The sequence below is a fragment of the Electrona antarctica genome (genome assembly GCF_951216825.1).
Source record: "Electrona antarctica genome assembly, chromosome: 17".
In the NCBI taxonomy this organism is placed as follows: domain Eukaryota; kingdom Metazoa; phylum Chordata; class Actinopteri; order Myctophiformes; family Myctophidae; genus Electrona; species Electrona antarctica.
Genome location: NC_136798.1, coordinates 34,818,147 through 34,833,408, shown reverse-complemented (window position 1 = coordinate 34,833,408; position 15,262 = coordinate 34,818,147). Strand labels below are relative to the sequence as shown.

Below are 15,262 nucleotides of genomic sequence, written 5' to 3'. Positions count from 1 at the left end.
CCCACTGCATCCTGTTAGGATGGAGAAACCCCTCGTATGTCCCACTGCATCCTGTTAGGATGGAGAAACCCCTCGTATGTCCCACTGCATCCCGTTAGGATGGAGAAACCCCTCGTATGTCCCACTGCATCCCGTCAGGATGGAGAAACCCCTCGTATGTCCCACTGCATCCCGTTAGGATGGAGAAACCCCTCGTATGTCCCACTGCATCCCGTTAGGATGGAGAAACCCCTCGTATGTCCCACTGCATCCCGTTAGGATGGAGAAACCCCTCGTATGTCCCACTGCATCCCGCTAGGATGGAGAAACACCTTATATGTTCCACTGCATCCCGCTAAGATGGAGAAACACCTTATATGTACCACTGCATCCCATTCCCATGTACTGTAGTTACTATTTAGTCACAAGCTCTTACTAATGGGAGTATTTTCAACCACTCCTCATATAATTGGTCCTCATGCTCATTATAATATGGTACTATTTCACTTCTATCTACTCACTCTGGCCCTCATTTATCAACCGTGCGTACGCCAAAATATGGGTGTACGCCGAAATTACCGCAATTTTCGGCATTTACGATTTGCGCCAACGTTTGAATTTGAACTTGAGCCAAGACAAAACTCACGTCTGGTCGGGAGCTGTCGTACGCTTTGTCCTCGGCGGTTTTTCTGTCGTAGAACAGCGGAGCAGCATTGTTTGACCAGCTGAGAGGCTGTCACAGGCATCTAAACATATGTATTCACTCCTAAAATGTTAATATAAAAGTATATGTATGTAGTATGGTAGGCCTATATGGGCTACATGTAAAAAAAGAAAAAGAAAAGGAAAAAAGGAATAGGCCTACATCAACGATGTGTCTGTGTCATATGAAATTGGTAGGAGATTACCAACTTTACAAGCAGTTAAAATCGCGCAATTAAAACAATGTTGCAAGTTTAGATGCTTAAGCCATTTAAACAGTGTTTTGCATGAGCGCATGCCGGTGCCCCCCCCCCCCCCCCCCCCCCTCCTGGAATAGTTAACTGGATCGAGAGTGCATGCTGCTATAGTCAAGTCTACCAACCAACGGGTAGGCTATAGTGCAATCTACAGCCATGTCTTTCTCGAGTTACATCTCGTCGTTTTAAGGATAAACCCGACGTTTCGCTCGAATGCGAAATGTGCCGTGCCGGCGTGCCAGCGCAAAATTGGGGACCGCTGACCGCATCGGAGTTAGGTATAGGCTAAACCAGGCTGCCAGCCCACCAGTGCCAGTGTGCCACATGAGGCTGGTTTAGGCTGCACATTTATATAATTGTCAGTTGACAGCCCAGCCACTGCACCGACTACTGCGACTAGCGAGGTAATCTAAATAGATTGTCATAAACGTGCATGGTCGCGGTGTCATGCACGGACCACAGTGATAGAGACAGACAGGACAGGAGAGGAGGAAAACAGCAGCGTGTGTGTGCGCGCCTATTTGTTATTTAATTCATTGTTCACATGCAGGTTCAGATTTTCGTTCACTAATATATTGTTGTAGGCTATATTAAATGAATAAATACTTTAATAATTTAATATAGGCTACAACAGCAACACACGGCAGGCGCGTAGCGCGGATCAAATGATTGACTGGGCAAATTAGCATGGGGGGGCGCATCCCCGGCCGATAGTGAAGTGTGAAGTGTGAACGGTTTGGGGAACCATTTTAAAACAAAGGCGGCTTGCATGCTGTGGTTTACTAACCAGAAATTTGCATGCACAAGGCTCAAAGTTGGGCCAGCTCTAAACTGACTGGGCCACGGCCCGTATGTGCGTGTGTGTGTGTGTGTGTGGGCAGCAAGGCAAGCGAGGCGAGAGGAGAAACAGACAGGGTACTACAGCTACAGCTTTATTTAATTCATACAGGTGTTCGTTCTTTATTTATTTAAGATAGGCTACAACAAACCAGTTGGACTTGCAAGTTGCGTGTGCGTGCGTGCGTCTGTGTGTGTATGAGAGGGGGGGTGACTTTTTTTTTTCATGTAACTATGGTTTCCAAGGTCGTACTGCAGTTGTTCATGTCGCAAAAACGAGGGCGAGGCTTGATTTCATAGGGCGTGCCAGATAGATTTCAGCCGTCACATTTATAAACGTCCGAACGAAATTAAGGAAGGATCAGCTGTCTGCGATCACTTTGTAAATGCCGACCCGACGTGGGTGTACTACGAAACCTACACTCGAATTTGGGGCAGATTTTACACTCAATTGATAAATGAGGGCCTCTGTGTCTCAGAGTAACTAGGACTGTGGCCACTTGAGAAACCTACCTGTCTACTCACTCTGACACCGCTTTTCCACCAAAATAACTTTGGTTCTAGAACTGGTTACGTTTTGATTCTCGGAAGTTGGAACCTTGGTGTTTCACTGAACTGGCGGCCATTTTGTTTGGTTTCAGTTCCATTCCGTCACATTGTGGCAGATCTGCTGTTTTTAGTCATTAAGAACAGGGGTAACGCGTTCATGCGACAAAGTAAAATAATAGGGTGTTATTCTATGGAAACACAGAAATAGATCAAACATGGAGATACGAGATGTCTGTCCCCTTGTTTTCTACTATATTTTACTGTCACTAACACCATAGGCGGATCTAGAAATGATGGGCCCCTGGGCCACCGTCATGCAAAAGGCCCCCCTAGCTCAGGGGCCCATGGGCCTGAGCCCAACAGGCCCGTTGGAAAATCCTCCCCTGACTAACACGCTGGTGTCCTCACAGGGAAAACAGATGATCTACAAGCTCACAATTGTCACGAGACACAACCAATTATAAAAGGCTTTACAAATCCTTCTGGCCCTGACATCTGATCCTCTCGTATTGTAACCCTACTGTTAATTAGTTCTATGTTCTTTGGCCCGTAATGTTCAAGAAATGATATATTTGTTTTTGAATAAAGTAATATACATGAATATGTGTAATAGTGTGTTGTAATATGTTGTCCGACTGTGTAATTAATGGCTTAATGATAAAGCATTTACATATCGCATCAAATCAAGTAGTTCAGAATGACAAAAAACGAAACAAAAAAAGTTAAAGCTGTACTATGTAACTTTCCTCTTCTACCCCAGATTTGAACCAGGTTTCCTGCACCAAGTGCTGATATTTTTATTTACCATTGACAAAATACAACCACCCCAAGTTATATTGTATTAAAGGTTTCATGACGTTAATTTATTTAAATAAAAACTAAAAAGTTTTAATTTTTATTTTTCTGACCGCAATTACACCCAAAAAACTTGAACTTTGAACATTCAGTGGATTTTCTGTGGTCTGGAGATTTCTCTGGGGTTTGGAAGCCTTTTGAGCTGCAATGAAAACGGGCAAAACAGTGGCATCTGCTGGCAAATCCCATTGACATATGTGGGATTTGCAGGCTGTGACATCACAAACAGCAGGAAAATCAGAGCACTTGTTTGAACCAACATACGTATGTCACAATCCCTTTAACATACTCTACCATACATATTGCGTAAGTTATATTGTATTAATATACTCTACCATACATATTGTATTAACATACTCTACCATACAGATTGTATGGTAGAGTATGGTATCATTTAGCTGATGCGGGGACCACCTTGGAACCCCCTCAAGGACCACTGGTGGTCCCCGGACCACTGGTTGAAAACCACTGACCCAGAAGACCATCATATAATGTCCCTCATGGGACCTTACGGTCGTATCTGTCCATCTGTGCGTCCCTCCTCCACCTCACCCTGCATTCATTCTGATAGATAGAATTGTTCACGTCCTAGACCCGCTCCCTGTGGAACTATAGATGAGGTGACCTCTCCACTGCATGGTCAGGTGAAGCTGCTGTTCTCTGGTTTTCTGGGACAGCAATACCATCTGCCCTACACACTGACTGCACCTATACAATGTGTAGCCTACATACATCGTGTATAGTTACCGATATGCGTTGTTAAAAGGATTGGTGTCAGATAGGCAGCTTTATATTATGTTCTGATTGAGTGAATCATTGCTCCGGACGTGTTTGTTCAGTAAAGGCCGGGGTCTCGCCAACTCTCCAGATTGTTAAAAGGACAACTCCACCATTTTTGAACCTATCTCCATATAATTGGTCCTCACTATTAAAGGTATATTCAGTGATTTCACTTAATTAAAATATCACTTTCTTTCTTTTTTTGTGATAATCCTCCCTACTATAGAGTGTGCTGACCATATACCCCCCCCCCCCCCCCCCTCCCTACTATAGAGTGTGCTGACCATATACCCCCCCCCCCCACTGTAGAGCGTGTGCATGTGCATATCTTGTTCCCGGGGCGGGACCAGGTTTTTTTTACAAATCACCCAAATCACTGAATGCTTATATGTTCATGAAGAATTAGGGGAAAAATAATGTAGGCTACTCTGTGTCTCAGGAGGGCTGTTGGAAGTTCAGAAACCCTTCTTCCAGTGAGATCATCATGCAGATTAAAAAAAGAAAAAAATGATTTTTAAAATAATATTTAGATTTGTATTATCGTGAGAACGATGGCTTCCATTATTGAATCGCATTTCAACTTTTCAGGACTAGAAAGCCTGCAGTTCCTATTATTGGATTCCCCATTGATGATGTCACTGGTGGACGGGTTTCTGAACTGTCTTATCAATCAATCAAGCTTTATTTATATATAGCACAACTCGGACAACAAGTGTAGTTCAAAGTGCTTCACAGGAAGAAGAAAAAAAGGGAGAGAAAAAAAAGAAATCAGAATCAAAATACAACTAGAAAAAGTGCCCTTCTGGGCACAGGTCTCCACCAGGAGGATAGGACTGTGTGAGATGTTTGGCAAAATGTTTAGGATTAATATAAACATGTTTTTGAGGCATTTTGTTCCAAAAATGTGTTTTGCAAAAATCAACCTGTTGGTGGCGCTATAACAGGCCAATGTAAAAAGGGTGGGATATATTCCTCAGCCTAGTAAGAAAATGTGTGAAAGATTTCACGTAAATTGCATGCTGCGTTCATGATTTGAGGCTTTTGTTCAAAACGGGGCAATCTTGCAAACTGTGAAAGCTAATTATAGCCAATTAGGATGGAATATGAAATATCGGACAGATCCGACTTGAGCACATGACCATAGAGATAGTGTGTAACGATTTGTGAGATTTTTGGCCAGAATCTGGAGGAGTAATATCAAAAAATGTGTTGTACAAAAGTTGGCCTCCTGGTGGCGCTATAAAAGGCAGATGCGGAAAATGCAGGTCAACGGTTTGTCCTTGGCCTCTAGGGAGTGTGCATGCAACGTTTCACGCAGATCGGTGCAGTTTTAGGTAAAACATGTGAAAAGCTGCCTCATGGTGGCGCTATAACAGGCCGTTCTGGAAAATGTGGGGCAGAGGTTCATCGTTGGCATCCAGGGAGTGTGTGTGCAAAGTTTGGCATCGACCGGGTTAACGGTGCCGGAGATTAGCTGGTAACGGACGGACGGAAGGACACACGGACACACACACGGACGGACACACACACACACACACACGGACGGAGTGCAAAACATACTCTCTCCCCATGCCTTCGGCCTGGTGGAGACAAAAAGATACACAGCAACACAACAGTTACTGACCCGACTGCGCACCTGGTAGATGCTCATATTGATTTAAAATGTCTGGGAACCACTGCAGTCATGTGATGTTTGTTTTCGTTAGTTGATTGGTTATATGGTGATTGATTGTCTTTTTGTCTTCCGTGTGAGCATCACAGAAGCTTGCCCCGACCCTCTCGAGATTCAGACGCCCCAGAGCCGAAGCCGGCGTCTCCCTTTCTATGTCTATGCTCCAGAGTGTCACTCCTGCTCTCCCCTTACGTCTACCATACCACACACAACCACACCCCACCAATGGCTGCGAGATTCCTACTCTTGTTTATCAATCACAGCATTTATTTAGTAGGCTAATTCACCTCATACCAGTTTGATTCAAGACAATTCCATTACAACAACAAAGCTACGGTGTGATGTTCTTCCCCTATCTTATTTGATGACTGTGGAGGTGTTGTGTACTTATTTATTTACAGCCTAATTGATCATACTACAGCGAGCGCCACACAAAAGCATCAAGAGTAGCATATCCGCAAGGTCGAAACACTTTTGCTGTTTTTGAATTTGAATCCTGAAAAGTAACAGATTTGGAGTTGGACGCGTGGTTTCCAACCCAATATAGAGACAATATATCCCAAGATATACAACCAGAACAAACCAACAAGATTATAGAAATAGACAAAACGGTTGTCTTGACACCATGTTGTTTTGACTACCATGGCTTTGTCATATATCAGGTCACCGCCATTGTTCATTTGTGGGATGTCCCCCCTTTGTAAAAAGATAGTTCAACAAAAGTTGGCAAGGATGCATTATCACTATATAAGGCGGTGTGTTTTGGTCTGGTTCAGTTGGAGATACCCTGAAGACGCTGCTTGGCATGAATGTTGCTGGATTATAGGTAGTATAATATTTGCTCATTTTCCGTTTTGCTCAACTTGATTAGTGGCATTGAACTAAAATGTAATACTAGCAAATGTGAAGAGGAATATACGTCCTCTTATCAGACCTGTAGGTTTATAGAGATAATGTTTCATGAGACTGTTTTGCGGTGTCGCTGACAAATCTAGGATGGTTAATTTGGGGATATCGGGTTGTGATAATCTAATGCAAAGCAATGCATTATGTCGTCATGTTGTACATCTGTACCAAATGCTCTATATGCTTAAATATGTTTGTTACAGGTGGAGTGAAGCATGGCTCAGGCGGTGAGACATTCGTTGTTGCTACTTTTGGCTCTCTCTGTGACAGGTAAGCTTCTTGGAGGTTGTACTTTAACGGATATAAACTTTCAAAACAATTTTGGGTCTAGTCTGGCTTTTGCGAGCACCCCGGACAGTTTTTCTTTTAAGTTGCTTGATTCAGTATTTAGATATTTCATATTATTTTTTATCAGACACGCCCCTTTCCTATACAAACCCAAAATATCAATACAATTAATGAAACAAAAAATAACGACCCAATTTATTTTTTAAAGTGAAATATCTCTTGGCTTAAATCATTGATAATGATTAATTCCAAAATGCTTACTGGGTGTTTAGAAGTTATATGGATTTAACTAGCCTATAGCAGAACAAAATAATTGGTTTACCCATTTAGCAAGACCTGAGGCCGATTCTGCAAACGCATTCTAAATAAGTAGTTCTACACACTTTCAGGATTTTTTCAAAAAGATGTTCCAAAGATCGTGTTCACATCAGCTCGTGGACATCACTTCGTGTCACGCTGTGAGCTTGTAGTGTACTTGTGCTATTTTGTAATAGCCAATAATACACTCTAAAATGATGCTTTCCTGGTTTTAATGGGTTAAAGGGACCAGGGTATATCAAAAATTCTGATCCTTTTATATTGCATGCTGTGTTTTGAGCTTGTAGATCTGCTATTTTTGCTACTTTTGTGTGACATAGAACTGATATAAAACATATGTGTGTTTTTCAGAACAAAACTTTGGGGATTTTAGAAGACATTCCTATAGGATCGCGTCCTCATGGACTTAATAGGTTAAACAGTTTTGCTAAGATTTGACACACATTTCACAGACATGGGTAGAATATTGACAATGAATCATATTACCTGGGACCGACATTCTACACGTGCTGGTCTGGATATTCTGTATACGTGTGAGAAATTATAGCTCTGACCTGCCCTTTGAATCATCACTTAAAAAGTGACTCAGACAGGTTTCTATAGAGTGGCTCTATTGTGTCTGCGTGTCAGATGATATGTAAACATGTTAAAAAGACAAGGACATTTTAACAGTGACCTACATAGGCACAAAAGCACTAAATTAAAGTAAAAACGGTTGACTGTGGTCGCGTACAGTGATGAATGTTTCTTTTATTTAGGCCTATACCTCTCATGGACAGAAACAATGGACGGTGGACGCATTTCAACCAAAGAGGTCGCCCTCCTGAACGCGACGTCCATTGTTTCTGTCTGCGAGGCGTAAATAAACACCATGTGAAAGGGACATGCATTGTGTTTCATTTCATGACATTATTGAGGCTTAAGACTTTTATTTCATCTGGACCCGACCCACTGTTGCAGGAACCCATTTTTTTGTTTTTATGGGTCACGACTCGAGTAAAAAACTAATTTTCTTTTCCTACATTTAAAAAATACATTGGCCTTTTAATATTTCAAAAGATTTTATTTATTTAAAAAAAAAATATATATATATATATATATATATATATATATATAATTAAGAAGCAGTAAAAATAGCCGATATACAAGCTTGCAACTGGCGTGAAACGGCACGTTGTACGCTTGTAGATCGGCTATTTTCAATTTTTTCTTTTGGGACCTGAAAAGTGTGAGAAATCATTACACGGTTTATGTAGCGCGCTTAGTTTTGATGTTCTCACGTATAGACCAAAGATCAAAGTTTTGCTGGAAAATTCACTGAAATTGAAATCGACAGAAACTCATGTGAAACACGCGTATTCAAATGACTGACTAACTATATATCCTGACCCTTATTGCCCGCAGAGACGCTTGCAAAACGGATCATCGGCGGAGAGGAGGCTGTCCCGTACTCTATTGGATATCAGGCTTCTCTGCAGTATTTAAGGAATGGTGTGTGGAGACATTACTGTGGAGGGACCCTGATCAACAGTAGCTGGGTGGTGTCTGCTGCCCACTGTTGGAGGCCGTGAGTACCGTAGGCCTACTACAATTATAACGTGGGCCATCCATGCAGCGTGTGTACAGTAGTAGACTATAAAGCAATACTTTAGCCCTGTCCTGTGATCACAGAGCACTGACTTGTATTCCAATGTTGTGTATTCCACCCGTGTGTGTGTGTGTGTGTGTGTGTGTGTGTGTGTGTGTGTGTGTGTGTGTGTCTCTCTGACAGACAGACAGACAGACAGACAGACAGACAGACAGACAGACAGACAGACAGACAGACAGACAGACAGATTCTTGGAACCGTGGTGCTTTCACAGAACCATCGACCATTTTTGGGTTTTCTGTTCCGAACCAACTTTTAGGGTTTTGAACCAATTGTCATGATTTCGAAGACATGTGTAGAATCTGTTGTCTGCAGGTCTCAATGGGTTTAAAGTAAAACATCTTAGTACTTTTCTCACCACTGGATATGTGTTATATGTATTGTATATGGTATATATATGTGTTTTGGTCCTCAGGTCCTCCATGCTGAGGGTGGTGTTGAGTGAGCATGACCTCACCTTGGACGAGGACAATGAGCAGGTCCTCAACGTCTCCAGGATATTCGTCCATCCGAGGTACAACTACAGAACCTTCGACAGTGACATCATGCTCATCAAGGTATGCATGACTGGACTGTACGCCGAAGTCTGACGTAATGTACGCATCCTATACCTGGGTCACGTTTTTGAGGGGCGCTAGCCCCTCCCATGCCCAGCTTTGTTTGTCTGTGCATGTGTACTACCACGGTAGGTGATGACTCGATTGCCTGAGCACGGAATGTGATGATGTACTGTATGATGCCCAGCTTTGTGTGTCTGTGTGTACCGCGGACATTATTTGAGTCTGGAGACGTCGGACCAAATATATGCACAATGCATGACTTTTGAAGATTACGTGATGTGACCGCCAAGTTTATGGGAAGCCAAGTTTTAATGTTTGTTTAGAGCACATCTACAAGCTCACAACACATCTGATCTGTAGATCGGCTATTTTCACTAGATTGTGTCCCCGCGGGGAGACATCAAATTTCTCTTTTCCCTGCGACATACTAGCGTCATGTCCAGGGGGTGTACTTGTACATCAAGCTGCCTCACGCTACAGAAACAGGAGATAGGCTCCTGCCCTATGGGCCTCATGGCTCGGCAAGGCTACTACTTATCTTATCAGGTGTGCCCTCTTGTTTTGGTTCGTGTTGCAGCTTGGTGGCGCGGTGGAAGAGAACAACACCCAGTTAGTGGAGCTGCCTGAATTCAACAGTCCGCGGCTACGGTACAGAACCACGTGCAAGGTGAGCGGCTGGGGCGTGACGCACGTCTACAGCTACTACCTCTCCCCTGAGCTGCGCACCGTGGACGTGCACGTCATCCCCTGGTGTTCGTACTACTACTGGGGCAGGATCAGCGGAAACATGCTGTGCGCTGGATCTCGATACGGTGGCAAGGACTCCTGCAAGGTATGAAACGGGGGAGTCCCACGGAGGGTATATATCTGGGATATGAGTTGCTTAACCCATTTTGACCTGAGATCAGATTCTAAAAATGTCTTCTACGTCCTGACAGTTTTCTGATGATATGTCAGTGGTTCTTCGATTTTTCAAAAATAGCAGATCTACAAGCTCATAGCGCGCCACTCGGCGAGCTTGTAGCGTAACATAATGCTAACACCAAAAGGGGAGCCGGGAACCCCTTTTGGTGTTTTAAGCATTGCTTTAGCCATTGAAAAATAGCAGATCTACAAGCTTGTAGGTCTGCTATTTTTTTTTAAATCATGAAAATGTGGCGCAAATCTTTGAATATGTATTCTTTCAGAGTGAACGTTTTTAACTCGAATCTTTCCTTCTGGGGGGGTCCCTGGAACAACATATTTTCAGATCGGGGTCGGCGGCCAATTACATATAATCTTGGGGGTCCTGGACATGAAAATGTTTGAGAACGACTGACATAGAAACATAGGGTTTTTCAGAAAACTGTCAGGATTTAGAAGACATTTGTAGAATCGTTCTCAGGACAAAATGTGTTAAAGATGGAGTGCCATGATGAATGATGCCATGATGAATAAAATGAAGGGACGCGAGTCACGTGACTGGACGCCACCATGGCACTCATGTCCATGTAACTGTATGGGTGCACTTCCGCCCTCAGTGCGAGACAGGTCACCCCAGTGAATTGCAGCGGCGAATGAGGCGTCTACAGTTGGAGGCCATCGATATTGTCCTTTTCTTTTTGCTGAGGTTTGCGTGATCTGCGCAAAACCCCTTTTGGTGTTTTAAACATTATGTTATAATTTAGCTATTGAAAAATAGCAGATCTACAAGCTCATAGCGCGCCACCGAGTGGCGCGCTACGAGCTTGTAGGTCTGCTATTTTTGAAAAATAGTGAAAATATTTATTTCAGAAAACTGGAGGATTTAGAAAGATTTTTTAAAATGTTGAGGTCAGGCCTAAATGGGTCAAATGATAAGGGACAATATCGGTGGCACCCAACTGTACGTTTCTATGTCTATGGTGTGTTCAGTGTTTACGTGGAGGCCGCTCTTCCGCAACCTGCGAGTGATCCGAAGAAGAGTATATATACACCCGGAAATAATGTGATCTAAAAAATCCGGTCAAATGCTATAGGATTTATAAAAAAATAAAAACAATTCTCAGCTTTCTGTTTTCTGTGAAAACAAGCTATACTCAACTGCCAATAACTAAAGAACGGAACATCGCAGTGACACCCTTCCACCAGGATGAAAGTAGAAACTCTCGTCTTTTTATTTTATATTGATATTTGGTGCAGTCTACATAGTTATAGAACAAAATATTCTGTGGGTCTAGAAAGAGTAGTAAAAATGTTCCAAATCACTGGCAGTGTGGGCAGACTGTTCTAGAGAACTGGTAGTAAATGAGTTTAGTAGTAAAGGTGCCGAAACAATATCCTATCAGTGTCACGGAGAACAATAATAGGGAATTCACACTCAAATGTGCGGTGCCATTCGACACTAGAGTAGCAAGAACAGTGCTTCAGGGCGTGTTTGCATGTCTCACAAAAGGAAGGACCTCTTTGTTCATCGGGTATCCTTTTCTCTTGGTTTTCTGCAGGGCGACTCAGGTGGTCCACTTGTCTGCGATGGCAAGTTGGAGGGCATCGTCTCGTGGGGCATCAGTTGTGGCTACAATTTCTACCCAGGCGTGTACACTAAAGTACAGAACTATGTCGGCTGGATCCGATGGGTGCAGGAAAACAACCCATAATAAAGAGTCAGCTCCACCGGCCCATACGGGGCTAGGCACGTCACACACATACAGACATCAAATGGGGCTTGAGCCCCTGCCCTTTTAACCGTCCTAAAACAAACTGCCCTCTCCAGACCATGAATGCAGCATTTACTATGGTGAAAGAAATGCAAATGACCTACTTTCCATGCCATACCCGAAGGTAGCATTCAACTTGAATGCAGCATTATACAAATTATTTTGCGCCGAAATAATTTGTAGTCCGTGTAGAAAATAAATTTCATTCAGTAGCTAAAGAGTGTTGGTGAAAATAGCAAGCTTGTAGATCTGCAATTTTTGCTTCTTCTTCATTTTGTTTTCCTGCCAAAGGTGCCCGATCTACCTCCGTCGACCCATGCCTGTGTGTATTCAGCCCCATCTCACCCAAACACAGTGAAATAGCACAGATTGGCAATTCTGTACACACTAGTAGAAAACCCCCAAATCCCTACATATTACACTACTACTGTTTCTGGCTTTCACTAGTAGTGTATGTACAGAATTGCCAATCTGTGTAATTTCACCTGTTTGGGTGAGATCGGGTTGACATTATTTACAATTCTATGTACTGTGTTACAACTCGGACGGGGCTTAGTCGGCTCAATCGAACTTCGCAACGTTCGCCACGGCAACTCGCTCGCTTTAGCGCGCTCGGTGGTGACTCTCGTTGCTCTAGTGCGCTTGAGACGGCGCCCAGACGGCGTAGGAGGATTTCAATATATACGAATTTGGGGGTTTTCTTGTAGTGTATGTACGGAATTACCAATTTGTGTTATTTCACCATGTTTGGGTGCGTTGGTGTATTTGTCATATCTATCCAACTTTCCTGTATGCATAACATATGTTTAATGTCGTTTGCTAACTAAAAGGGAGTTTATTATATTTAGCTCCATAATCACCCGATGTGTTGCATGATTTAATTCATTTATTCTGAACACCTGCAGTGGCTTTCTTGTTGTTGCTTTGATGTAAGGGGGTAGCCTACAGGCTTTAGTTCCGACATACTATTGATCCGAAACCTCAATCCCTAACCTAACCATAACCGCAAGCATGCGAGCAGCGCATGTCGGACCATCGCATTTTCGCATCGCATGTCCCCACGCTTCGGACCTTTTGGTGTGTCGGATCTGCGTGTGCACCCCGATGTAAGGTAGCCACTGTATTATGCCTTAATGATATTGCCGGATCTGATAGTTTTGTTTATTGTAGTTGATACCAAATTGGTTTGTCTTTTACCTTTATTTATGTCATTTGTGATGTTGTATAGTACAGTAGTAGCCTAGCTGGTTAACCCCTTGAAATCACATTGCATTTATTTCTGTGAGAAATAATGAGATGTGAAGGGGAGTAACCAGGTACAGTACAGCTTGCATGCAGTATGTTAATTCTACATGTTTTCAGACCACACAAACTGTGCATATCTGCTGTGCTCATTGGTCAACGGTAAAATTCCACCTCTTGCATACTCCTTGTGTTCTAACCCTCTGTTTCCCAAACCGTGGGTCGGGACAATTTTTATGCCATCAAAAGAGACATCAAAATACTAGACATCCCAATTAAAACCTGGCTTAAAATACTGGACTCTGGACTGGTGATAAAACCAATTTCCCTCTATGGTTGTGAGATCTGGGGACCATTTAGTAAACCATGACCTAGAAAAAAATACCCTTTGCTTTGGCAATGTAAACGTATGTTTTCTTTTCTCCCTTTGAATTGAATTGAGTGGCAACTCGAGTGACAAAGTGAGATTAACCTCATTTAATGCAATCAGATTCTGTTTGGATGTATGGGCTGTCAAGTCGTTTTTTGCCACGTTTCATAACGCATAACTTCCAGGTATGATGATGTCACTCGCATACCCTCTATTGTGCATATACAGAATGTCCCCTATAACAAATTCAGTGTCATCGGCTGCTGCAAAAGAAAGAGAATGTCCACAGTACTGAGGTTTTCAATTGTAAAAAATATATTTAGCACATAACAAACATAAGAGAGTTAACAAACAAAAGTTTAACCGCTGTGGAAATTACACATTTGTAACTGATCGATAATGTATAAATGTAACAAAATGCATCCAATCTTCAGTTGGATTGTTGGTTGACTGTCAGATTGTTCTGAATGTGATCGCAACGATATCGTTGACCACTGTTGTCTTTATAGTTGTGCTGTTGATTCAGCCTTCCACTTGGACTTTAGTCTTGTTCAATCCACAGGATTGAGGAACAGCTGGGTGTCTGTCTGTTGGTGTGAAAGGAAGCAGGGCCAAGACCAGCTTTGAGAAGGCAGTACAAAACTTGCATTTCTAATTACATATTGTAATATTATATATTTTCTGATACAAGTTGTCCCTGTGTGCCCAACCTTCTACCTTGAAGCTGAAGAGAGCAGGACTTCTCTTCTTTACCCATTGATTTCCAGTTGTACACTCAGAATTAGCACTGTTAAAGGGAAACTTTTTTGTTTTAGGTTGATGTGAAGGGGGAGGTGACAAACTGACGTATTGAGCCTACAACACACATGGCATCCCCTAGTATCACCCTTTACATTCAATAGATCCCGTGATCTTTTGTGACCAGATGTAATTTCCTGGTGTCTAGCGGGATTATAGTAAATATTAAGAGAGCCGTAAGAAAGGAAAAAAAGTATATATATACACACACATATTTAGCCACTTGTTCGAATGGGCCTCATTCGAACAAGGGCCCCAGTCGAAAATAGCTAAAATCGTTAAAATGAAAGAGAGCAGCAATTGAAAACATTTTAACACTGATCTTTTACTTTCTCTAATAACAACCTCAAACATACAAACAAACAAAACCCAACAAAGTTGTCCTTTAAATGTACAGTGTACTGATGTCTATTACCTGTGCATGCTGTTCGTGTGGTTCCTAGCTCATCCAGAAAGACACACAGCTGAGATCTTTGTGAGCGGTGGGCATCTCCCCCACTATTTCCCATGTGTTTGTCTCGTCATCGAACGACTCCATACAATGGAGAATTCTACATGGAGAGAGAGAGAGAACAATAAATTACTCTTCATGTGACCACCGCGCTCTGACTTTAGGTGCGTTACCCGTTCAAAACATAGCAAATAAATAAGGGTAGTGGGTCGCACACACCAAGACTTCAGTTCATGTTTTGAACTGAAGTCTTGGTGTGTGAGAGAGAACAATAGCCATGAGACAGTGGCAGCGGTGGCAGCGGTGGCAGCGGTGGCCGAACGGATTGCGGAGCGGTCTTGATACCGGAAGGTCGCCAGTTCGAATCAGCGGTCC

General features: G+C 42.8%; 1 protein-coding gene across 1 annotated transcript; it reads left to right on the top strand.

Moving 5' to 3' along the window:
• Positions 1–6,752: 6,752 nt before the first annotated feature.
• Positions 6,753–12,130, top strand: LOC306941085 (trypsin-like; the record flags this gene model as incomplete). The annotated part of the gene is made up of 5 exons (XM_079526390.1): positions 6,753–6,807; positions 8,548–8,710; positions 9,207–9,348; positions 9,929–10,183; positions 11,814–12,130. 5 exons carry the CDS (start codon positions 6,753–6,755, stop codon positions 11,964–11,966), a joined length of 768 nt encoding a protein of 255 aa, XP_079382516.1. The 3' UTR covers positions 11,967–12,130.
• Between the last annotated feature and the right edge of the window lie 3,132 nt (positions 12,131–15,262).